Genomic DNA, 23786 nt, shown 5'->3' with positions numbered 1-23786 from the left:
CTACAGACACTGTCAAGTGGTAAAGGTGGGGTACTGGTGCTCTTAACACTTTGTGGACTCTGGAAAGCAATCAGAGTATCCAGAGTGTACCATAGTGGTACCCCTCAATGCAGTCAACACCCCAGGACACCAAGTGTTCCTGTTACTTAGAAATTTTGTGCTGTAAGTATTGCATTTTACCTTGACTCCGACCTCCCTACCAGCTACATTCAGTGATACACATTTTGGATACTTCAGTATTTTTCTGAAATGTGATTTTGTTGGTATAAGACATCAGAACAGCTCACACATTGGTACAGGTTTTGGTGTGTGTGAATGGCCTAGGGTTTCCTGCCATATTTCTCATTCAATCTTGGCATATCCAGAAGCATAGGGCAAGGAAAGGCTATAGTCTTGACAGGATACTGGTTGTGGTAAGTAATGTAAGTAAAGTAAAGTAATGTAACTTACATACAGCAGTATGTAAGTCTAACATATCAGGGATAAAATAGATATCAGCAAATCGCTATTGGCAGTTTAACAAATTATAACCTGCTGTAGATTTTATAGCAAGAGATGAGAGGATTATCATATCAGAGAAATAATCTGTATATGTGCATTGCCCTTCTCGTAGTTGCCACCTAATCGCTCCTGTAACTTGCACACCACAAATATCTGCTACTTTTAAACCTACTCAGTGTGTAAACTGTGCCATTTTAAATACCAACTCTGAATATTATTTGGTACCTTGTGCTAAATTTTTGTGGAACCACTTACCCTAATTCACTGATTTGTTTTTGTTTGTAACTAAGGGTTTCTATGAGATTTCTCTCAGTTCCAGAACAAGAATTTACTACTGTGGTAAGCACAATCTAAATGTCTATACAGGCATAGCAAAAGCAATTCTGACAAGTCTTACAAGGTTTGTAAGTCCAAAGTTTCTATTTAAGTCTTGCTTGTCCAGCTTATGACTTGAGTTCTTTGTTAGTATGCCTTTCAGAAAAAAGAAAAACACAGTCTTAAAAATTTCTTTTTAAAAGACTCCCACGCCTGAAAAATCTAAGTTGGTTTTTTGACAAAGAAAAAATGTCATTAAAAAGGATGGAGTTTTCTAGAATATTGCCAGTGTTCATTCAAGGTTTTTTAAAAAGATGAAGTCAGAAAGGTTTTGGAGCCAGCAGGAGTTAAGACAGATAGTTTTCAACTGCCTATTCAGGTTTATGTTCTCAGAAGTAGGGCAGTGTCAGATAGAAGTTTGCCTGGACTTTCTCTGGGCTCAGAAAAAGTCTGCAGTTAATTGTAAATATGCATACAAAGAGCAGTTCTTAGGTGGGTTATGAAACGATTCGGGGAGCCTGTGAGTGACCAACTCCTTTTTCTCTGTGGTTTTACAGGTTCCAGAATCTGCTGTGGTCTCGAAAGGCGTTTGTGGACAGCGTGAAGGTGTATAACCACAGCTACATCTACATGCCAGCTTTCTCCATGAAGACGGGGACGGGCCCCTCCCTACGTGTCTATTACACCCTGGCGGACTTCGGTGCCAAGCAGACGGTTCTTTTCGCCAACCCCAATTTCCTGCGGGACATCGGCAAGTTCTGGAAGAGCAAAGGTATCCACGGCAAGCGGCTTTCCACGGGACTCTTCCTGGTCAGTGCCGCCCTTGGTCTGTGTGAAGAAGTAACAATTTATGGCTTCTGGCCGTTCTCGGTGGACCTGCACGGGAGGTTTATTAGCCACCATTACTATGACAATGTCTTGCCCGATTCCGGATTCCACGCCATGCCGGAGGAATTTCTACAGCTTTGGTTTCTTCATAAAAGTGGTGTACTGAGAATGCAGCTAGAACCGTGTGAGGACCCTTTAATCCAGCCTTCTGCCTGAGGATTGTAGGAGTCGGTTTGGAAGATCCGATAGTTTTTTAATTTCCATGCTCTCCAACAGAGAGTTCTGTTTTATGTTGATTGTTTTTAAAGGGAAAGTAACAGTGGATCTGCATGGACCATAAAAGTGCTACTTGAAGGCCAAATGGAATACGTCCTTAGTGTTTAGTGCTTCATGGAACTGGGATGGGATGAAGTGTATCTCTCCATCGAGTCCATTCAGCAGCAGTGTGGAAACAATGTCAGAAGTAGCACAGCTGAACTTTCCGGGGACGTTTTTAAATGACCGATGTAAAAAGGGCATTAAGGCTCGGGTAGACACAGGGCCACTCACAAGCTTTTGCTGACAGTGCCAAATATGACTGTCTGTTCAAAATCCATTTCATTCCAGATCGGCACCCTGTTTAACTTTCCTTTTTCCTTTTCTTTCCCTCTCTGTTTGTGTGTGTGTGTGTGTGTGTAGGAGAGCATGTGTGTGTTGTTGACTTTGTTTCTTTTCCTTTTTTTGTCCTTTTTTCCTTTTTTTTTCTTTTTTTTTTTTTGTTTTCCCAATGGAAGGAAAAGGAAAGGCTTAAAAGCCCCAAGAGCTGAGGACCATCAACTCCTCTGAAAACTCTTGGGAGAGTGAAGGTGCTAAGAATCTAGTGAGAAGAATGTCCTAGGAATGCCCTGCTACTGAGGATGGATAGACCTACCTGTTGAAGGTTTTATCAGGATAGTTTAGGTCACTGCACTTACAGCTGTGCTAATGCTGTACTGTGGGCAAGAGCTGGATAAGGCAAAGTGGTCTGAAAATAAAACATGTTACAAAACCAGTAGTGAATTGCAGCCTGGTTTCAGATGACCTGCTGCAAGATTTCCACAGTGACTTTTGTAGTAGGGGTGGTTCCTGACCTGTTTTACTGTCCAGCCTTAGGGATTAATTCTGTATTCATTTGGACTCCAGATGTTTACTGACTGTCGAGGGGATTTGAGGGGTTCAGTGGAATGCAGAATGAGGTTCTTCATTTGCTTATAGCAGGAAAATTGCAGAAATGAATGTAAGTGTCATTTAAAATGAGTCGAAGCTTTGAAAATCGTTTCTCTGTGTGTGACTAGCTCTTCTGCTCGGATTGTTACGTTAGCCTTAAAGACTTGTACTTTTCTCGCAAGATTGTCTCTGGTTAAAGAGAGTCTGAAAAATAAAACAGCCTTTGGGAGCACTGAAAAGCTGCATAGCCAGCAAGTAAAAGGAAAAAAAAAACGAGGATGGCCTGCCCTTACATAAGCCAGCCTCTCTCCTCGCAGTGGGTGAATTATGTCAGTGTGCGCACTGCACACACACTGCTCCAGCCTGCACAGCGCCTGAAGGACTGTTTTATTTTGGGTTATTACTTGGGCAGCAGATGGTCCTATGATCGCCATGTAAATGAGAAATCTTTCTGTTTGTTTGCTTTTGTTCAGCGCTGTAGGACAAGAAGAGAATACCAGCTCAGTCCGTGGTGCAATTTTTAGCTGCAAGGTGTTGTCACCATTAACTTCAAAAATCCAGACCCGTGTTCTCTTTCATATCCTTCCATCATTAGTAGCCGAAAATCTAGTCAAGGTGTTGAAACAACAAGACTCATCAGGTTTCTCCAACAACTTACTGTGCTGTTTTAGCTCCAAAGTGCTAGTATTTTGGGGCACGTGTCCTGTCATATGTTGATAATGTCTCTCCTTGTAGACTACCAGCTGCAAGTTATATAGATATAATTAAAAAAAAAAAAGAAAAAGAAAGCAAAATCCATGGCTCTTCTTTAAATATGAATAATTCAACTATCGGGGTAGGAGACTGGGGGGAAAAAAAATCATATTTTGCTTTTCAAACCTATGTTTCATAATAAAATTTTCTTTCAGAGTATGAATATTCCAAGCATAAAGCAGGCACTGTTTCGTAGGGTTACAGGGCAATGCTAAAGGGTAACATGGAGATTTGTATTAAATAGTGTTCTAGATATTGTTCTGATAAAATCTGAATGTACTTCTATAGCCCACGTTATCTTCATCCATATTTTTGTTAAAAGCACAGTCAATGCACTGATGGAACATCACTTGATAATTCATTCCCTTTCATTATGTTTGTTTTATCTATGATGTAGGCACTTGGTGAGGAAGGATTTGAAAGTAAAACATTTTTCTTACTGTTTGTTATGGCAGAATTTAACTGAGCCGCCTGTCTTGGAGAAGAAGATGTGCCTGTATGGTTTTTATTGTACACATCAAGTTTTGCACTTTTTAGTGCTTTATAGATGAGATTATCTGTGAGAACAACAGTTGAAATATGGTGTGCTAAAATGGCACTTCAACAGGATGCCAGCATTCCTCAGGGGTGGCAGGGAACGAGTAGAGTAGGGGGGAGCTGCCTCTTTGGTGGTCATTTTTTGATATTTTTACCAATACTTAGGAATTCAGCTCTGAAACTCTCTGCCAGCTCTCCAACTCTTTGGCAATCCTTTTTTCCATGTCTTGAGAAAATAATTGGATTAGAAGAAAAAGGGAAAAATATGTATTTTTGTAGGAAAATTCTGTCCAGTGTTTTATAATATCTGGCTTATTGATGTTGAACCAGTGTCCTGGGTAGCTGGACATGTTGTATTCCCCAGTTCTGTAAGACTGAATCTGTAGCCTGTGGTCTTTGTGAGTCCCTGTCTGCAGTCCTGAGGTTTGCAAGGAGATAGCTTCCTAGAAATTGTGGGGACAGGAGAGACCCAGGCTGTGTGTGATGTGTGGCTGCTGTTGGAGAACTTGATAATTCTGGCTCTATTCACATGTATGTATAGTGAATATAACTGCATCTTACAAAGGCAGCCACCTTTGATGAGGAAGTAAAGGATTCAAGGGTATATATTTTTCTATTACTTCCAAGAAACTGGAAGTTGAGGAAAGAAGAGAAATAAATGCCCCTTCTGAGAGAGCAAAATCTGTTTTAGCTGGCTGACTTGTCAGTCCATGGAAACACTGGTCAGCAATCAGCCTTTTGCCCAGCAAGTAGAAAGGGATGCAGGAGAGCACTGCAAGTCTTTCATGGCAAGAGCAGTCAAAAAGACAGAACCAAGCAGCTGTGAACATGAGTGACTGCTACCTGACAGAAATGCTGAAGTAAATATGCTCCCTCCATGCCAAGTGTGAGGCTTGTCTTGCCTAAATCTAGGAGGAGGGCAATCCATGTGTAGGATCATTGATGTGAAATATGGCATTGCATACAAGAGCCTGAAGATGTAGCCACCTTCAAGAGGAAGGCCGTGCCCTGGGATAGGACCAGGCTTCTGCTTAAGAATAGGCACAAGCAAATCCAGGATAACTGTTAAGTGTGAACCGTGAGGAATCAACATCTCACAGTCGCAGCAAACTTTGGTGTGAGGGATTATATCCATCCAGCATTTACCCATCAGTTGATTCCAGTCCATTGATGGCAGTGCCCTTAATCAAATCCTGTTGCTTGTGTTGCTCTATTTTCTTTGAAGTAAATTGAAACCTTAATGTTTATTTTGTTAGTGAAATTCCCTACTCTAGTGTCTCTGTTTCCACTGTCAGTCCCCGAATCTCTCTGATAGTATAGCTAAAGCTGCACAAATCTTTGCCAGGTTGAAAGCTACTGCAGTTCATCTTCAATAGAAACTAGTTCAGACTGGCCAGATGATTTGCTAATGTTCCTACTTACTGATTTTATCATAGAGCTGACAAGAGACAGAAGTGCTAGAATCTTTGCTCCACCTGCATAGGAAGCATTGCCCCACATTTATAAGTAGAATAAATTAAATACCTTTATAAGAGTTGTAAATGCAAGATAATCTGTACTGAAATCTCTCTAGATACAATCTTTTTGGGGCTGTGTATGTTTTTGAGTAAATCATGATCAGTTTTTGAACTTGCAACAAAACTATGTAAAACTTTTTCTTCTTGGTAATTATGAAGTCTTTGGGGTTCCTTCTGAAACAGACAAGCAAACAGAAACCAGCAAACTAAAATCATAGAGAAAATGTGCGTGTGTTCCTGAGAATAAAAAATCTGTAATTTTGGCACAAACCTTGCTACAGTGCTAAGGACTCCTATTCATGAATGTTGTATTTTTGCTGAAGTGAAGGGACCAAGTTTGGGGTGAACCAGCTACTAAAGACATAGGACTAAGCCTTCATAACACCTTAAGTTTTATAGAATATAGAAATATTGGCTAGTTTTTTGACTTGACTACTTTCATCTTTTTGTTAGTTTCCTCAAAGTGATGTTGTAACATACACTGCTGAGTTAGCACCTCTGCAAGAGCTGAAACAAGGTAAAACATCTGCCTTTTTAAACTCCATGTCCAGAACTGTGGTAGTTATGTAAAACCCTTCCTTTATACATCTTCAAGAAAACTAGCTTAAGGTCTGGCTCACCCTTGCCTGTAATTAATAAATAAGGAGTGAGGATATTGAAAGAGGTGATGCTGTCTCACCATTTGGTGCCTGCTTTGACTTTTCGTCAGCTTAATAAGTTAGTAAGTACTGGAAGAAATCCAGGTTATATGAAGGACAGGCAGTTCTTGAAGAGTTGGATGATGACAGAAAAAAAAAAAAGGAGGATCAAATTAGTGGTGTAAGAAATTGGAGTGTATCAATTCTTTATGAAGATCCTCAGTGCTTAGCAACTGTAGGACATTTTCATCTGGCAGTGTCTGAAAAAGGGTCTCCCTGTGACCTACCATTGGTTTTCTGCAGGATGGCAGCAAAGCAAAATGCAATGAGGAGGGGAAGCTGATTAAACAGAAAAGGAAATAAAATGGAACAAAGAATGATGATGAAGAATCTGTCTTTCCCTTCTTTCCTGCCACTCTCCCTAAACATGCACATTAAATGGACTAACCAGCTATTATGTTTAGTCACTGTGTTTTTAGTGAAATGGTATGGCAGGGTTTCCATTCACTGATACTTCCAAGTAAGCAAAATTCATTGTCCAGAAATGCCTATTCCCCATCTCCATGGCTGTTTGAGGGATGTTTTGAAGGCTGTGACTGTCCTGGTGTGCTGTGACCTCCCTAATGGGCCTTGCTCCTGTTGTCACGTGGTTTCATCAGATTTCCTTCTGGAATCATCTGGACTTGTATTTTGCCCCAAGACATTGTCCTAAAGGATCTCTGCTCTATTATTCCTGATGACCATTCACCCTGGGGATAAAACTGGGATTTAAAAAAATCAACCATAAGTTAGTTAATATACCTTGTCATTTGAACCATCTTTTCTTCTCAAGTGTTGGTAAATCCAACAACACTTAGCTCCAAATTGAAAATACTTCATTTAGGTGAATTCTTCTCTCACTGGAGAAGAAGAAGAGAATGGACGAAGGATGCATTTTTCAAAGTGTAAAATAACATCTGTTTCCTTGAATTCCCATGTTTTATCTCTTGGAATCTATCATATGTTTGACTTTTTTGTAGTTTCTTAACAGAACAATTAGTAAAAGACTTAGTGGTCTCTTCGTTGAATATCAGCAAACTCGTTTTCCTAAGTGTAATGCAAATACCCAACAGGAGGCTTAACCTGTCCTCCCTAGCTGATATTTCTTTGGCAGCAATGAGAGCTTAAACAGCTACTCATTCCTCCCTGGTTATTAATTTTCATCAGTTTTTATTACAGCAGGTTGAGCCCTAGTGTATTCAGCCTCTTCATCTTAATGCATATACTTTAAAAGGCATCTCACTCTGTCTTTTCAGCTGTTAAAAAAAAGAAAAAAGAAAAAAAAAGCGTTTCTAATTGAAAATGGTTGGGTAGGTTCTCAGCAATCAGGAGAGACAAACACTACTGGATTCAGAATTTTTCTGACCATTTTGAGTTCTCTACAGGACTGTGAAAATACTCCATGTGTGTCTGTAGGGTTAAGCTGTGCAGGGCAGAGCAGAAGTTTGAGCCCTTTCCCTGGGGTGAGTTGTTTGGTTGCGACCGCTCTGCTCTGGCTTTGCCCGGGACCCGCTGGTGCTGCCCTGACCAGGGCTCAGGACCAGGGGATGCAGCTCAGTGACCAGTTCCCAGAGTGCAGACCAGATCCCAGATAATTACCCATGGTGTGTTTAACCCTCTCCTGCTCCACAGTCAGAAGTGCTGGCCTTGTTGGAAATGATGGCAGCTCATCCCGTTGGAGACCAGCCTGCTTCTTGCGCTGAAACCCTTTAAATCCCTGGCAAGTCTCAGAAGAGCCTATTAAAACTGCATCTTAAATTAATGTATGTGTACTCCCTGCTGCTGTGGAGTCGGTCAGCTTTCTGCTGAGCTGAATGTTTATTCTGTTTGGGAACCTCCAAGGCAAGTGAACCTTTAGCACTCAGACCACCTAGAATTTATTGTGTTATTTGGTGTCTTCCCATGCCAATTTAAACCCCCCCCCTCCTTTTTTTTTTTTTTTTTAGACTGTGTTTAACTACTATGAGTGAATGCAGAGTGAGTTTATGAAAGCAGCACCACCAGTAATTGATCTCTGGGTTTATGAATAAGCTGGTGCTCAGTAAAACACTGAAGTACCTTTTGGATGGTTCCTGCTGATTTCTAATTGTATATTCAATGAATTGTTTTGCTCAGATGGGGCCCATAGCAAAGATGAGTTGCATCATTTTCTGTTTATTGGAAAGGAGCAATTACAGGTGCATAATATATTTTAAGCTAAATTCTTACCAACGAGTTATGGTATTTACATATTCTGCAGGAAGCTTTGTTATTGTGTGATTATCTTGGTAGTAAAGGAAAGAATTTCACTGAAAATAAATGTGCAGAGGGAAAGCAATTTTGATTAGGACAGCTAATAATCTGGAGTCCTGAGACCCAGATTTGAGTCTCTACTCAGATGTCTCCAACCAGGATCTCGCTGTCCTGCAGAAGTGCCATAATCACAATTTCTTTTTCTTCTGTGCATGTATTTTTGTAGAAAATGCTTGAACACATTTTTTTTATAATCCCTACATCGCTGAAAGTGAACACTCCTTCTTCAGGAGCGCAAGTTTTCCTTTCAGGTACCCATAGCATTTAGGATGCAGAGCAAAACCTACAGAAGATGTCCAGTTTTCAGGAAGGTGCTGTTTTGGAGTAGTCTGGCAGGACTCCCGTGGACTCACGAGTTGATTACTGCCTCTTGAGCTGTAGAGGTCGAGCAGATGATACAGAGTGTGCTGCACTGACAGTAAAAAAAAAGGTATTATAGCTGCAGCTCTGACTGCTTGATGTCTCCCTTATGCCGAGGGGTATTTCTTTGTTCTGTGAGGGCTCTTCAAGCGTGGATTTTGATCCTGCAGATCATGGACTGGCTAGCTTTAAAGACCTGGACTTTGTGCTGAAAATTGCAATGAGCTTGGAAATGCCTGGAAATTATGTCCTTTAGTGTGTCATTTGGTCATGCTGCATGGTTTGGCCTTTTACAAAACAGACCTCTCTGTATCCAAAAGCCATTTTATCTGAGTGTGAGACTTGTATATACGAGGAGGTCACTGGAAGGTGAATGCCTGATGCTGCACAGAGCAAGGACTTCCAAAAAACACTGTGGTTTTATTTATATCAATAATGAAATCCCCATTGAGCCAATATTGGATTAGGTCAGCTTTCAGTGCTCTTGAAACTCCCACTCCATAAGTATTTCCAAGAATTGTTCCATGCACAGACAAAAACAGTAGATTTTTTTCTGTTGTTCATGCACTTCACCTTGCATTGAAAATGGAAAGAAGTGTCAATCAGAGATCTTACCCTTTTCAGATGCCTCTCTAGGCTAACTAAATAATTTATAGGCACACAGTTACATAAACAAAACAGATAATAGCCTGAAGTTTATAGCTTAAATGCTGGTAGGTATCTTGAAGAATTACTTTCCAATTATTTAGTGGAAAAAAAATTACACAAATTTTACATGTGAAAAGGAGCCTTCTTTTCATTTGTTCTCCTAAAATGCTGAACATTATTTTCTCCTAAAATAACTGTACAAGCTATGTTAGAGTTATGCAAGAGTTTTCCCTGGGTTTCAAGTTATTCTGGGTTTCAAGTTATTCTGCACCTCTAACTTTGTATTCAAGTCCACACTTCTGCAAAACTGTCTAAATAAAAAGTCTAAATCTGGAAATTTAGACTACTCTGTGTGGTGTCCTTGGATAAAAAAATTAAATGTTATACTCCAAATATAGTCAAAAAAAAAAAAAAAGAAGGAAAAATAAATTCATTACAGAAGTTCAGACTTTCTGAAGTCTGTTACCATTTATGTGCTGCCATTGCGGTGTCCAGAGAACCAGACAAAGACCAGAAAGGAGATAAATACACAAGATGACTAAGTCTTTCTCTTAATTGGGACCTACAGTTATTAGCAGATGCTAAGTCTATATTCTTTTGCTTCTCTTTCCCTCAGTTCTTGTTGCACTGGGGTGAACTCCATTCCCAAGTTGTTTAAAATTTTCTCTGCACGACAGTGAACTTTCCTCTGGGCTATAAACCTAAAAAATTGACAGACATAAACGGCTTCAGGTTTATCAATAATGAGTGCAAGCAAATTTCTGTGCAGCATTCCACATCCTCCTGGTACTAATTACTGTATTAACTCAGAATTAAAATGAAGGCTTTCTAATTTCCAGTACCACTTACTCCACTGTATTTCCAGTCTTTCTTACTGCAGTGATTTCTCTGTCAGATGAATGGAGATTGTGTTTAGCTTAGACACTGTAAGAGTTAGTTAACTCATGCTTGGGAAGTAAACTGGAAAAAAAAATTATAAAATATTAAAGTTTATCTCTTTTGGACAGTGAAAACAAGCAAATGAACCACCCTTTCTATCTAACTGAATTTATACTTTTGTGTTACAATCCACCCACGTTGTTAGTAAGTACCTAAGAACATTACCTTCAGGGAACACCTGAAGTGTAGGAAAGTGGAAAGCCATGCATTTTTAATGAGAAAAGAAGGTTTTCTCCTCTCTGCCCTGCCCTTCAGTTTCTAAGCCAAATTCTCTACTCTCTTTTACTGTTCTCAGTTGTGTCAAATCAATAGAATTGCCTGGATTTTACCCAGCTGTCTGTTCTCAAACCTGAGGGAATTCATCCTATGAAAAATTTAAATTAAGCTAATTTTAAGGCAATGCCAGATTATGGGACTTAGTCAAAGCTTCCTATTCTCTAAACCATTGATTTTTTTTTTCCCCACAAGTGCAGATCATGAGCAGTTCATGCTATTTGTTGGTTGTTTTTGTAAGGCTGATATCTTTATGCATTTCAAACTTTTGCTGTGCTAAGGTGTCACAGTCTGAAATCAAATCATGATCTGTGTCATGTCCTTCTTTCAGCAAGTTGTGTAGAAGAGATCCATGTGCTGCTCCATCTGTCAAGTGTATTGTATGAGCCAAGAGAAAATGAAAAAAGGACTTTTCTACAGTGTGAAGCCTCACCGTTGACTGGCTGTATCTGGGAATTAGATATCCTCAATTTATTGTCCTTGATGGATCTGAAGCCTGCCAGTGTTTCCACTCATTGTCAAATAATTTTGTTACACTTTATTGATGGAATGGCACGATCTTTTCCCTCTGCTTTTCGACAGCAATTCTTCTTTTCTGATAGTGTTTGCAGGGAAAAAAAATCTTTCCTTATTCTCTTTTTTTTTTTAATGACAATTTATATCTAGTCTCAGATGTTGGTTTTCTTAAAAATGTTGGGCCTGTGCTTTTTTTCTGTGTTATGCACAGTATCTTCTTTTCAATGATATCTCGACAAATTATCTTCCTCTTAATCATTAAAAGTCTTAAAAAAATTTATTTTAAAATTCATTAAAATTTTCTGGATTTCTTAAAACCCAGTCTGGCTGTAGGTGTCTTTGGGTTTCAGCCTAAATTGCATGCAGTCAAATCTTGAATCTTTGGAATGTTTTAGCGCACTCATAATCAACCAGGCACCCATAAAACAGAAATTCATTTTCAAAATTGCTTTCAACCCCAGTGAAAAACAGGGGGTCTCTAATAAACCTTTTTAGTAATGGTCTGTAACTACCATGGTGATTAAAATATTTTTCATCTTCATTTTGTGTGTCATGGAAGTTACAAGCTCAGGCAAGGACCTGAGCGACTAAAATCAGTATCAGTCCAGTTGTCCCGTTGGTTTTGGTGCGTGCAAGTTTTGACCTTACTATTTTTCATTTTTTCTTTTATTTATGTCTCAGTGAATATCTCTCAGATTCTCATCCAGTACCTAAATCGTTACTGTGTGTCATGTACAGGAATTGCTTCTTTAAGTAAAGGTTCTGTTCCACTGGAGAGTTTACCGGTAGTTGCATTTTAAATGAAGTAAGGTTTATACTCTTCTTGAGGGAGAACTGTTTGGATGAGAAAGCAAGGCATTGAAAACCACTGCCTGGATCTCATCTTGCTTGTGCTGAGTACCTGTGCTGGGGGTAGAGGGCAGCCTCTGGCTCCTGAACCTCCTGGGGCTTTGGGAGGTGCTCTGGGGCTGTACCTCGTGCTGAGCTGTGGGGCCAGGCTGGCACAGGGGTTTGGAGTAGTCCTTGGGCTTACTCACAGTCCAGACAAGAGCAGATCCGGCAAGAAATGCAGTGTGTGGTCCCAGCCCTCACTTGGTCGGGGCTGAGCAGCAGGCACTGCCCTCTGCCTCCTGCTGCCTGCTCCCTCCCCTGGATATGGCGTGGGGTGCCTGGTGCTTAGACACAGCCGGCCTTGCTACCCCTGCTGGGATGGAGTTTTCAATCTGAGAAGTAGTCTCCTAGCTGGAAACTCATGGAGTGTGGGTATGTCATCCCCTGCCCTGCCTTTCCTGGTCAGGAGCAGCTCAGCACCAGAGCTGTGTGCTGGGAGCTCCACTTTGCAGCCTCCTGGTGCCACAGCAAAGCCAAGACATCAGCTGAGGGATAAGCCAGCAAGTGTCTGGGCACTCTTGAAAGGCAAAGAAACTTCCAAGTGCAACAGCTACAGCAATCAAATAGCAAAAAGGCTCTTTTTCCTTTGTTGTGGAAGGGAATACAATGCAAAGTATTTTTGTGCCGTGCTTTAGCCACTTCCAGGTCAAGAGCTAGAAGTTTGAATGTGCAGTTTGCTGTAAATTCTGATATTTCACCCTGAGCATAGGATAGAAATGTCTTCTATTTTTAGTTAGAAACCTAGGTTATTGTTTTGATAAGGTGTGTTGAAGGACAAATTATGTATCGAAGTTATCAACTGAAATATTGTAGAGTCATTTTCATCTTCTCCAGTTTTGGCAAGGTCAGGGTGACTCAGCAATCCTACCTTTCTGTTTCTTATCATAGTGGACACCTGGCTTTAGCCTGTGTTAGTGCTGGTTCCATCCTGTGTTAGTTAGCTCCATCTGGCTATTTCTGAAAGTTCAAGAGAAAAGAAAACAAAGACATGAAGGAGATTTAAGGTGCCTCAGTGTGATGTTTTTATAGAGTGGTACATTGCTCTGATAATGAGCTGTGAAATGTAGCATGTGGATGATGATGAATGTAAACGCCTGCATGTGTTTTTATTTGAATGTTGTGTCCATGACATGGATTATTAGTATGAGCTCTGTAGTGTAAAAATACTGAAAAGAGAAAAGAAATGGAAAGAAGATATTTCTAGCCCATTTTGCAGTGAACCACATCCTCTTTCAACTCTTTCCCTTTTCAAAACCAGACTCGGATTTTGGTAACGTGAGCTTTACCATAAGGATGGTAACACACAAACTGCTCTCTTCCTAAAGTTTAATAAACTTCTTTCCAGCACTGTAAGAGAAAATCTGTTTGCACTCCAGGAGATCAGACTTCTTCCCAGGCGTGGGCTCACTGGGCTGCACTGGCTGGGAGATCAGTCAGGCTCACTGATGATGCCACACCATGTGTTTGCTGCCCACACAATCCAATAGTCTGTTCCTGTGCCAGGAGATAAGTGGCTTGGTACAGTTTGCTGCTTGCTTATGGCTGGAAGTTGAAGTGCAAACTAAAATGCTGTGAGCTCCCTTCCATTTCTTGCAGGCACAGCCTCAGCTTGAGGAAGTTTTGACTGGAACAGAAATGTACCAGGCAAAGATTTTTCAAAATTATTAATTTTACTTTTACCTCATTGAGGTATTTATGAGAGGTCAGTGATTTCAGGAGGGACTCACCATTTGTTGTTGGAGCTGCAGGCATCCGGAATATCTGCTCAGCTGTAGGTGACCAGGGAACCCACAGCTCATTCATCTCTGGGATTATCCCAACTCCCTGGTGTTTTGCTTGGGAACAGAGTAGGTTATTTGAAGGCAAGCAGTCCAAGGAGCATTGCTTTGAGGCTTCTACTGGCTTCTACCTGCAAGGTCCCAGCTCTCACCTTCCCTGTCATACCATCTGTACATCTCAGGCCTCCTGCTTTGTAGCTGACCCTGTCTCCAAGCTGGCTATGAGAGGGGACAACCCTTCCTCCTGGTGCAGTGCTCAAGCAAGTGGTGCTTTAATCAATGGTGATACCAAACCATAAACCTGTGTTTGGAAGGAGCTCAGTGTTTGGATAAAACAAGCTGACTTGGGATCAGCCTGTGGTTTACAGTAATGCTGGTGTACAAAGCCCAAGTAGGACAGATGCAAGATGTCTCCTGTGTCTTTAGGGACTGGGCATAATTGCCATTTTTGCTCTCTCACACAGTATTTCCAAAGGAGCAATGTGATGTGGGATGTCAGTGTTAGCTGGTGAATTCTAGTACTTTTATTTATGCTCCTTCTTCTCTTGCCCAGTTTATTGAAAAATGTGATGGTAATGTGGTAGTTCGATGTCTTGAGGTGATTTTGAAGTAGATAAGAAAATCGTTATGCCTCTGAGGTTGCGTGATTCCATGGATTTGTCTTGCCACCAGTGACCGGCATGTAATATTTATTGTACCATTTATGATGTGTGTAAGCTTTACAGGCTGGATGTTGTGTCAAAATGACATGAGCACTTGGGTGAACATCTTGAATCATCATTATTTTGGCACGCTCAGGGGCAAAGGTACTTGTGTGGAGTGTGTAAAACATCACAAAGTGTGTTGTTGTTCAGAGTCTTGTGATTAGGGCTTCGATCTAATTCACTCTCCAATGTAGCAAATGTTTGCTGTCGGCTAACACTGTTACAAGGACTAAGGGTTTATCTTTCTTTGCCCTGCAATAATGTATTTTCTATTATATCAGTAGAATTTGTTCATTTTCAAGTAGTGTGCAGTGCTCCTTTGAAGAATGTCTCCTTTTCAGGTGGTTTCATGGTGACTGTACCCCAAAATGTCTAGATGTCTCTCAATAGCAAAAATTGCTTTGTTATTGAATGTATTATTTATTAACAGTATCTTGTCTTTTTCTAGTCACATTTTACAAAATATGCCACTATCATCTCATGTGATTTTTTATAAGAAAAGTCTTATTTATAATGTTTGTGCAAGTGGATGGAAACAAATAACAATTTTATAGTAGCCCATGCCTTTTTTCATAGCTGCAGAATCTTAATGAGCATGATCAGAAGGGACAGGCTCATTGTTTCATTTAATTCTGGTGGAAATTCTCAAAGGTAACTATTATGTTATTTATTATTTGGATTTAATTATCTTAACAAATAAATATCTCCATTTTAAGAAATGAAAATAGCATTTGTGGGGCTTCTTTTTCTTCTCTTTTCCCCGCTCTCAAACTCAGTATGTTCAAACAATCAAGGTAATTTCCTGTTTCTCTTTACCGTGTCTATTGTCGGGTTGAGATTTGCATCTGTTGCCCTCATCTGATATTTCTGGTTATTCTGCTTACTCAATTCCTTTTCTTTTGTAGCTTACTCAGTAACACAAATTTATCTAGTGTTAGTCTGCGAATTAACCTGGGCCTGAATCTGTACCTTTTTCCCTTCCCAGAACTACCAAAAACACAATCCAGAACACATAGGGTGCACATAGAAGTCCCAAGGAAACACAGGCATTTTTTAAGAGAGGTTCCCATTCTGTACTTCAATCAGCATAGCTGAATCCCATTTGCTTGGCCTGGTATGTTCTAATGCTCAGTCTAAAACCCACGTACGAGTCCTTGAGTACATTTTCTAAAGCAAATGATGGTTCTAGTATCTGAACATCTGATGGACCTAGCCTAGGTGTCTTTAGATTTTCAAGCTGGATTTTCCAAGTGCAGATTTTCTGTGCACAAGCCTCTTCAAGATAGCTGGAGTTTGACACTGTGTTCCTTTTGAGATTATGAAAATTTCCTCTCTCGCTCTAAACATCCCTGCCCCAGCTCCCTTTAAAACAAATGGATGATATAGGGTGAAATGGTCCTTACCAAGCCAGGGACAGCTGGAATAGGGTTCCTTAGCCTGGTAGATCCAAAAAAACCAATCATCTCTCTCCTCATTTTATTACAAGAATTATCCATAGCAAATATGGTCTCTGCTAAGGGAAAAGGGGAAGATGGAAGCTCCCATTCCTTTAGTCATGATGGTTTTTTTTCCAAAACCTGCCATTTGAGCCTGCCATGTTCCTACACAATGAGTAAATGAGAGTTCCTCATTCTTCTCACTTAATATTTCCTAGTTTTCAGAATATACCAGCTCCATCTAGGTCACTCCCTAGATCTCTTCCTGTTGCAAGAAGGGACAGATGTCAACGGGGGCTCAGAAAATGAGAACTCCCTGCCTCTGAGGTTCTGCCAGGTGAGCTCTCTGAGAGCAGAAGTTTCTGTGCAGGATCTCGCTGGGAGTGCTTGCTTGTGTGCAAGCACATTTGCACATCGGCAGTACTGCCTGGAAGGTGGAGAATCTAGGTCAAATCTCAAAGTCCTTGAAGTTACATTTATTTCACTTTCAGCTGATGAAGTGCTACTTGAGGGTGATGTCTTGCAGCTACTCTTAGACCTTAGTTGTGTCACTGATCCCAGGTGTTTTGTTTAGCACTGTGCCTCTTCTTCCTAACCCTTTAACCTCAATAGACTAATATTCATTCCTTGTATGAAAATGTTCTGTGAAAAGGCAAAATGTTGACAGTATTAGTGCCTCAGACTTCCTCCATCTGTCTTTGACAGAAGATGCTTCTGTGTCATAGGGAAGGTCATTGCTGGGACAAAAGGAGCATATCCAATGCAGGAAAGTCTTTGGTATCTCACTTTAAATCCTTTTCCACCCAGATTTCCAACCACTATCACATACCCAGCTTGGACAGCTTGGTGACACTGTTACTTTTTGGCTCCTGTTTTCTTCATGTGCTTTTCTAGTTCATGTCCTCGTGGCATTTTAGCAGAAGTGTTACACATCTTCTATTATTTGATCTGGATGTCTGGTAGAAAATACACTCCTAAATGAAAAGGCCAGCTGGCAGGGAGAACTGCAGCGTTAATTATGGTGTTAATGAGAATGGGCTAATGGAGGTATTCCCATCTGGTCCAATTTTACCTAGCTCTGTTCAGAGGTTTTAGGGAGTTGATGCATCAGGCTTCTGCACACAGGGATCAGGCTGTGGCATGTTTGCTTAAACCTGTTCAGCAACAAAGAGATTTTACCCTCATTCAGGCAGCAGATGATGTACAGCATGTGCTGTCTTCCTAATGGCCATGAAATTATTTTATGTGTAACATGAGTAACAACTTCAAGTAGAGGATTTTAGGAGAAGACACATTGGGACTTTGGTCAAAACCATTATGATTGCTGCTACAGATTGCCTACTTATCCTCTCAGACTGATTAACCACTTTATGTCAAATTGCTTCTGTCATTCAGAAAGGACCAATTCCTTCTAGTCTCTCGGATATTAAAGTAAAATATTTTTTATGTACTTTGTAAAAGGCTGGCAGGGAAAATTGTAGTCTTGAAAGAATCAAGACATCCTGCCCATAAAAGTTCATCCAGTTGAGTGCTAATCACAGGTCACCATGACGTTTTGTGTTGCCATGCTGGGTTAGAGAATATTTTAAGTACACCACAACCATGAGAGGTTGCATTATGTTCATCTTGATTAAACTGATACTTCATAAAACATCCTTCTATATTGCCCAGTCAGTGTGGTAATTAACTTACCATCGTACAGTGTGGCTTTTTCTCCATCTATCAAGCCCAAAAGCTTTGAGTCTTCTCCAGATAGGACTCCCTAGCCTATTTAGCACTTGCTTTTAATTAAAGCATCCAGTGGCTGTGATTATCCCTGTTGCTCTTCCCTGCAGTCTTTTCTGGTCCTGTTTCTTTCTTTTTGAGATAAAATGCTTAGAATTCCATGGAATATGAATTACAAGGTTTCTTTTCATTATTTTCTCTGGTTGTCAAATCAAGCCTTGCTTATGTCCATCTTTTAACCTCTTCCCTGACAACCTCAAGATCTGCAAGTCTGGTAGGCTAAGCCACTAAATCTAAAATTTAAAATTATAATGTTTTTTATTTCTTTTAATATAACTGTTCTATTTAATTTCTGTATACATGCTGGGTTTTCATGAGAAGGTTTCAGATATTTAAACTAGACTTGTGACTAAAGAGAGATTTAAATGCAAGCCCTATCCATTTGGATATTTTAAGGAAAGAATGTCAGGACACAACTACTTTCTGTGAAAAGATCTGCAGGGGCTTCTTTTGTAAAGAAGAAAAAGAACTAATTTAATTATCTTGAAAGATAATGTGAGATGGAATCATTGGCTCTGATCCACTCTGCTACAGACTCATTTTATTCTGTAGGCATTTAACAGGGATAAGACTGTAATGTGGTTTAGTCCCTGTCAACACAATTTGATCCAGTTCTCAAAAAGATCACCATGGTATTTATAATATTTTGATCCACTTTTCCTTATTTATATTATTATGTACTTTATTATGTACCCATAAATGAGCAAAAAACTAGGGTTTTCATAATCAGTACCAGCAATATAGACGTCTTACAGAATGGTTAAAAAAAAAGTCAAGTATATACTGCCAAATTACGATTCAGGACCACAATAAAAATATTCTAGATCATTTTAAGGCAGGATATATGCATCGACTTCTTGGAACTTTGTATTCACTATTTAGGATTACAATTAATGATACTTACAGATGTACCTATCAAAATTAATCTATACCCATGTTATTATGCAAAAACCTTTCCTAAGACATAGAGTACTTTCCCAAAAAGGGAACATTCTTTTACTGTGTTATGCAGCCTTACTACAAGAAAAACATTATAGATGATGAGGAAAAGCTATTCAGAATCCCTGTTATCTGTCATGATACTAAAAATAAAATACAACTGTGTATTGCCGAATCATCCTCAGACTCTGTGTGTGGTGTTTAAATTTAAAAAGAAGTGTTTTAAAATAAAACAAAGTACTTGGAAATCAAATGAGTGTAACATTTTCCAGTAAGGAGATGAGACTGAAAATATTCATGGGAGAGACAACACAAAGTTCAAAATAGTTCTGTCGCATTCTCTTTTACAATCCTGTGCCATAACTGAGCATTTTATCTTGGGTTAATCTGTTCTTCGGAGTCCCTTTTAGAATCTAGATGTCTCAAAAGCTGTTTCATTCAAGTTATTAAAAACAAGATTTAATTTGAAGGCTTCAACAGTTTTAATATGCATTGTTAGCAAAAACAATTAATAAAACTGATAACCCATCTGTGGTAAATCAAGAGCTTTGCCATTCAGTGCTTTCTTCATGTTCCCCATCTCCAAATCCACCACCCATTGCCATTGCAAACACTGGCTGACTACTAACAAATGCTTGGCGAGAGACAACACCTTTGGTGACACACCAGACGTGTCTGGGGACAGGGAAGGAGTGACAAAAACATGAAAACAAAAGGAAATTGTAAGTGACAGCAGCATGGCCTTAGATCTGTTGAGTGACAAGGCACTTTTGTCTTAGATTACATGTGACCTGTCAATTGTGGTTTAGCTCTTGGGGTTATTAACTGTCTGGATGAATATTTGTTAGCGGTATCAGCCATCAGCAGAGCTCATGGCTGATAGAAAAAGACAAATACAACGTGTTTTATGAGGGACAGGCGAGGGTATAGACCTTGTGGCAAAAGGGCCTGGACTCCAGTGGGCAGCAAGTTCAGTGTCCAGTCAACAGCAAGCAGTTGGGATGATGGCCAGTGATCATGTGGGATGTCCAGGAGACTGAGGTTGGGGATCTTCCCCTGTGGGATAATTGTGAGTCAGTATCTGGATGTACTACATCTGATGTTGGGGTTGGGCTGGATGACCTTTAGAAGTCCCTCCCAATTCAAACTACTCTATAATTCTGTGTTGGATGTCCTGGTGCAACAGAGGCACTAAAAAATTGGAGTGACTCCAGAGAAAGTCCACGGGGTGGGAACACAGGACACTCAAATAGAACAGGGGCAGCTGCCCCTTTGGTCATCCTGAACAGAAGAAGATGCAGGTGCCCTTCAACTTCCTGCCAGGTGGGTGAGAGTCAGCAGAGGTAAATACAGAAAGGATGAGAGGCAACAGCCACAGGTTGCAGAACGGAAGCCTCCTGTTAAGTATAAGGAAAACATTCTGCTGTGAGGGTGATCAAACACCAGATGAGGCACCCAGGCATGCTGTGGGGCCTTCAGCCTTGGAGATCTCCACCCAGAACAGGACTGGACAAGGCCCAAGCAACCTGTCCGAACCTGAAAGTTAGGTCTGAGTTACAGACATCCCTTCCAAACCTGAACTATGCTATGAGTAGTAGGGATGTCAATAATACTGCGGTGTGACAAAGTGGGTCCTAGAGGGTCAATCCTAAAATGTGTCCGGCTGTAGGATGCTGTCACAAGAAGTTCTGTTTCTTCACCCCTGTGACATTGGACTGTCAAGAGAAGGGCTTGCATTTCCTTTTCCATGAACTGCAGGAGAATAGAACAACTATATCACTCCAATGTCATTACAAGAGGGGGCAGAACGTCTTCCTAAATCTCTTTTCCATTCCAGGTGGATTCTTGTGAGTGCACTTTGTTTGATACTGTGGGCCTGTCTACCAAGAAACAAGTTACCTGGTGAGACTGCTGCTGTTTCTTCAGTGGGGCTGTTCAGCCACCTGGGGAACCTCGTTGTTGCCTTTTGAAAGTCCAAATTTTCTCATGCTCAAGCCTGACATGCAGAAGGACAACCAGACAGCGCACAGGTGTGTATCTCCTCTGTGGGCAGCTGACAGAACAGGCTGGTGGAACAGTGTGAGGGTGGCTGAGAACAGGGGGATGGAGCATCTCCCTTCATGCTTTTGTGGGATTGGGGCACAGTGGGTGGGAGTTGGTTTTCCCTTTGCCTTAGAGATCCCTTCCTGCTCCTATCTGCTCTGGCCAATCCCTCTCAGACCTTTCATCTTTCCCAATTTTTCAAGTACTCCACATTTCTCCTTCTTTTTCTCCATTTCTTCTCCTACCTCTTGCTCCCTTTCTGAACCCCAAACTTCTACCTCCCTTCAGGGCTCTGTCATTTGTGGTGCTTCCTGCCCACTTGCCCCACTCTGGTCACAGGATTTGCATCCTGTCACTCCCTGCTTGTTCTCACTCAGGTCCCTACAGGCATTGCTAAAGCTGCCACTCTGCATCAAAGACATTTGACAGACTGAGGCAGATGCTGTAGGGAAAAAAGCCACAAAAGTAGCCTGGAGGAACCAAATACTCTTTCATCAGTGCTTATTTTGATGGTCTGAACTCTAGAAAGCGCACGGCAACAGCACTGAATATAAAAGCAGTATAAATAACTATTTATTCAGTGTAAAAAGAAGAGATTCCTGTTTAAAAAAAAATAATTAAAAAGTGTGTAATTCAGTGCAGGAGCACAAGGGAAGTGAAAGCAGCTGAATGTTGCACAGACAAAGTTAATTCTTTTATTTTCTAATTCTGAAGTCCTTGGCCTCATGATTTACTGTGCTTTGAATTTCTTTTGGATCTAATTCTACTTATGTTTCCTCTGATATTTATGTTAACGACTTTGAATACCTGTTGGGGAGGGAAGAAGAATAACTAAAAAACTGGAGTAAATGCGTAGCCTTAGCTTGGTGTTGTCTACTGACTGCATCTAGGCAAACTTTCTCAGGTTCTTGTACAGGCACCTGCCTGTAAGCAGCTTGTGAGTCTAATCTAAGTGTTAATATCGAAGTTCAGCAGCATTTTGTCAGGGCCTCTGCTCTGACACAGTCTGTGCTCAGATCTTTGGACAGAAAGAGAGAACAAGGAAGCTGGAGCAGGCAACCACAAGTACACGAGGGTCCTAAGCAAAGTAAGACTAATTTTGATCCTCAAGGTGCACTGTGAGTTTGTGCAGGTTGTCCTAAAGTAGATCAGGTGAGCTAATCCCTTGAAGTGCTTATTCCTTTCTTTATTACCAGGGCACCTCTTTGCACTTCCAAGGGTCTGTGCTGAATTCTTACCTCTGGAGCCAAAAAAGTCCCTTTGTGCCTCTGTTTTCTGCCTGTAAAGTTCTTCCCTTAGACTTAGCCTGACCATGTTATAACCTCATCCAGAATCTTCAGACAAAACCACAATACAAATGTTATTGTGTAACCATACAAAGATAACATAACCATAACATAATATGAGTGCTCTTGTCCCTTTGATTTTATTCCTTTCACACTATTGCTGATTCTTAAGGCAGTTATCCATCTAAAGTATAGAAATAATTTTCAGCATATTACAGTAGAGTGCATCAAAATCAATATTTAGAGCAATCATATTCCACACATATTAGTGCCTTATCTTCTAATACATGGCTCATATTCATACAACTCATAATGAATGATCATCCAATGAAAAGCAGATCTGGAACTGCCAGAAACTTCAGAAATTTAATACGACCTCTTGGAAGACAGTCTGCTCTCTTCTTCCTCAAAAAAAACCAAAAACAAAAACAAAAAAACCAGCCACCAAAAGAAACCCATCCCATTTATTGTATATTTCAGAATATATTGCTCCCAGTTTTATCCTATAACAATGGCTGGTACTGAGCTTAGAAACACAATTTAGTCCAACTTCTTCACAGGAACTTGACAGTTTAGGTGCCTCATAATAGCACATAACTGGGACTAACCACAGTCCAGGTGATTTTTGCAGTCCTGCTGTGTCTCTCACAATCAATTGCTATCAGTAGAAATTAAAGATAGTGAAGTAGTAGTGATAATGAAGAGCACAGGAGAGCATACGTGTCTGAGCTCCTCTGGCAGCTACACCTCAGCATTTATAGTGAGGTTCATTTTGTTGAGGATCATGCCTCAGCTTCATCTTCTTGACTTGGATTTTGGTGTCCAAGGCAGTATCTTATCTATCATCATTCTTCTGCTATTCTAGGGACTATTCCTCTTGTTTGGGTTTTTGGGGGTTTTTTTGTTTAGTTTCTTTTTTTTCTGTTGATAACAAGCTCCATTGCTTTTCCCAATACAAGAGTCATTTATCACACTGTGAAACACTTTTGGTAGGGAAGCTCCCAGTGGCACGTTAGGATCTTTGTGACTGAAGACAAACGAATGTCGAAAACCATCGCCTATCAGTGATGCTCTCCTAAGCACCCAAGGCCTGGCATATTAAGAACTACTGTTCTGAGCTGTTGATGGATGTGCTGGACAGACTTTGCCCCTTGTCTTTTGGAAACAGCCCTATGTTATTGAGTGTGCATGGGGTGGTTCTGGGTCCTGTGCATGTCAAAGGAGTTGGCAAGTCTGTCCTCCTGTGCCCCACAATGGCTAGTCCACATTTTATCTTTTCTTAGGGCTTCCTCAGGAAACTGACAGATGTCTCCCCATTTTCCTGAGAGCCATAAACACAAAGAGGACAAAATCATGACAAAATGGACAGACTATGTTTCTTTAGTGTCACCTTCCTCATTTTAAAAAGGTGTACCTGAATTCCTGCCCCTCTGAACACATTGGAAACAACCACATCAACAGTTCCCTCCTCAAAAACTCCCCATGTGTTGTTCCAGGTGACTTTGCATTTAAGCCGCTCCTTTCCTTAAATCCTCTCAGCACTGCAAGGATGGGGAGGGAAAGCAGCTGCTGCTGCTGCTGCT

The 23786-nt window shown here is 40.6% G+C and overlaps 1 protein-coding gene across 1 annotated transcript in view; it reads left to right on the top strand.

Annotated features, from left to right (window-relative positions):
- Positions 1-19052, top strand: part of ST8SIA1 (ST8 alpha-N-acetyl-neuraminide alpha-2,8-sialyltransferase 1) — a 131833-nt gene extending 112781 nt beyond the window's left edge. The window contains exon 5 of the mRNA XM_050325176.1: positions 1374-19052. Within this exon, the coding sequence (XP_050181133.1) occupies positions 1374-1860 (487 nt within the window). The 3' untranslated portion in view covers positions 1861-19052. The remainder of the gene's footprint in view (positions 1-1373) is intronic.
- Positions 19053-23786: the final 4734 nt, after the last annotated feature.

The sequence above is a fragment of the Myiozetetes cayanensis genome, unplaced genomic scaffold (assembly GCF_022539395.1).
Source record: "Myiozetetes cayanensis isolate MyiCay16 unplaced genomic scaffold, myiCay2020 scf3, whole genome shotgun sequence".
NCBI classification, from domain to species: domain Eukaryota; kingdom Metazoa; phylum Chordata; class Aves; order Passeriformes; family Tyrannidae; genus Myiozetetes; species Myiozetetes cayanensis.
The sequence above is the reverse complement of the archived record's forward strand: the minus strand, read 5'-3'. Positions and strand labels throughout refer to the sequence as shown.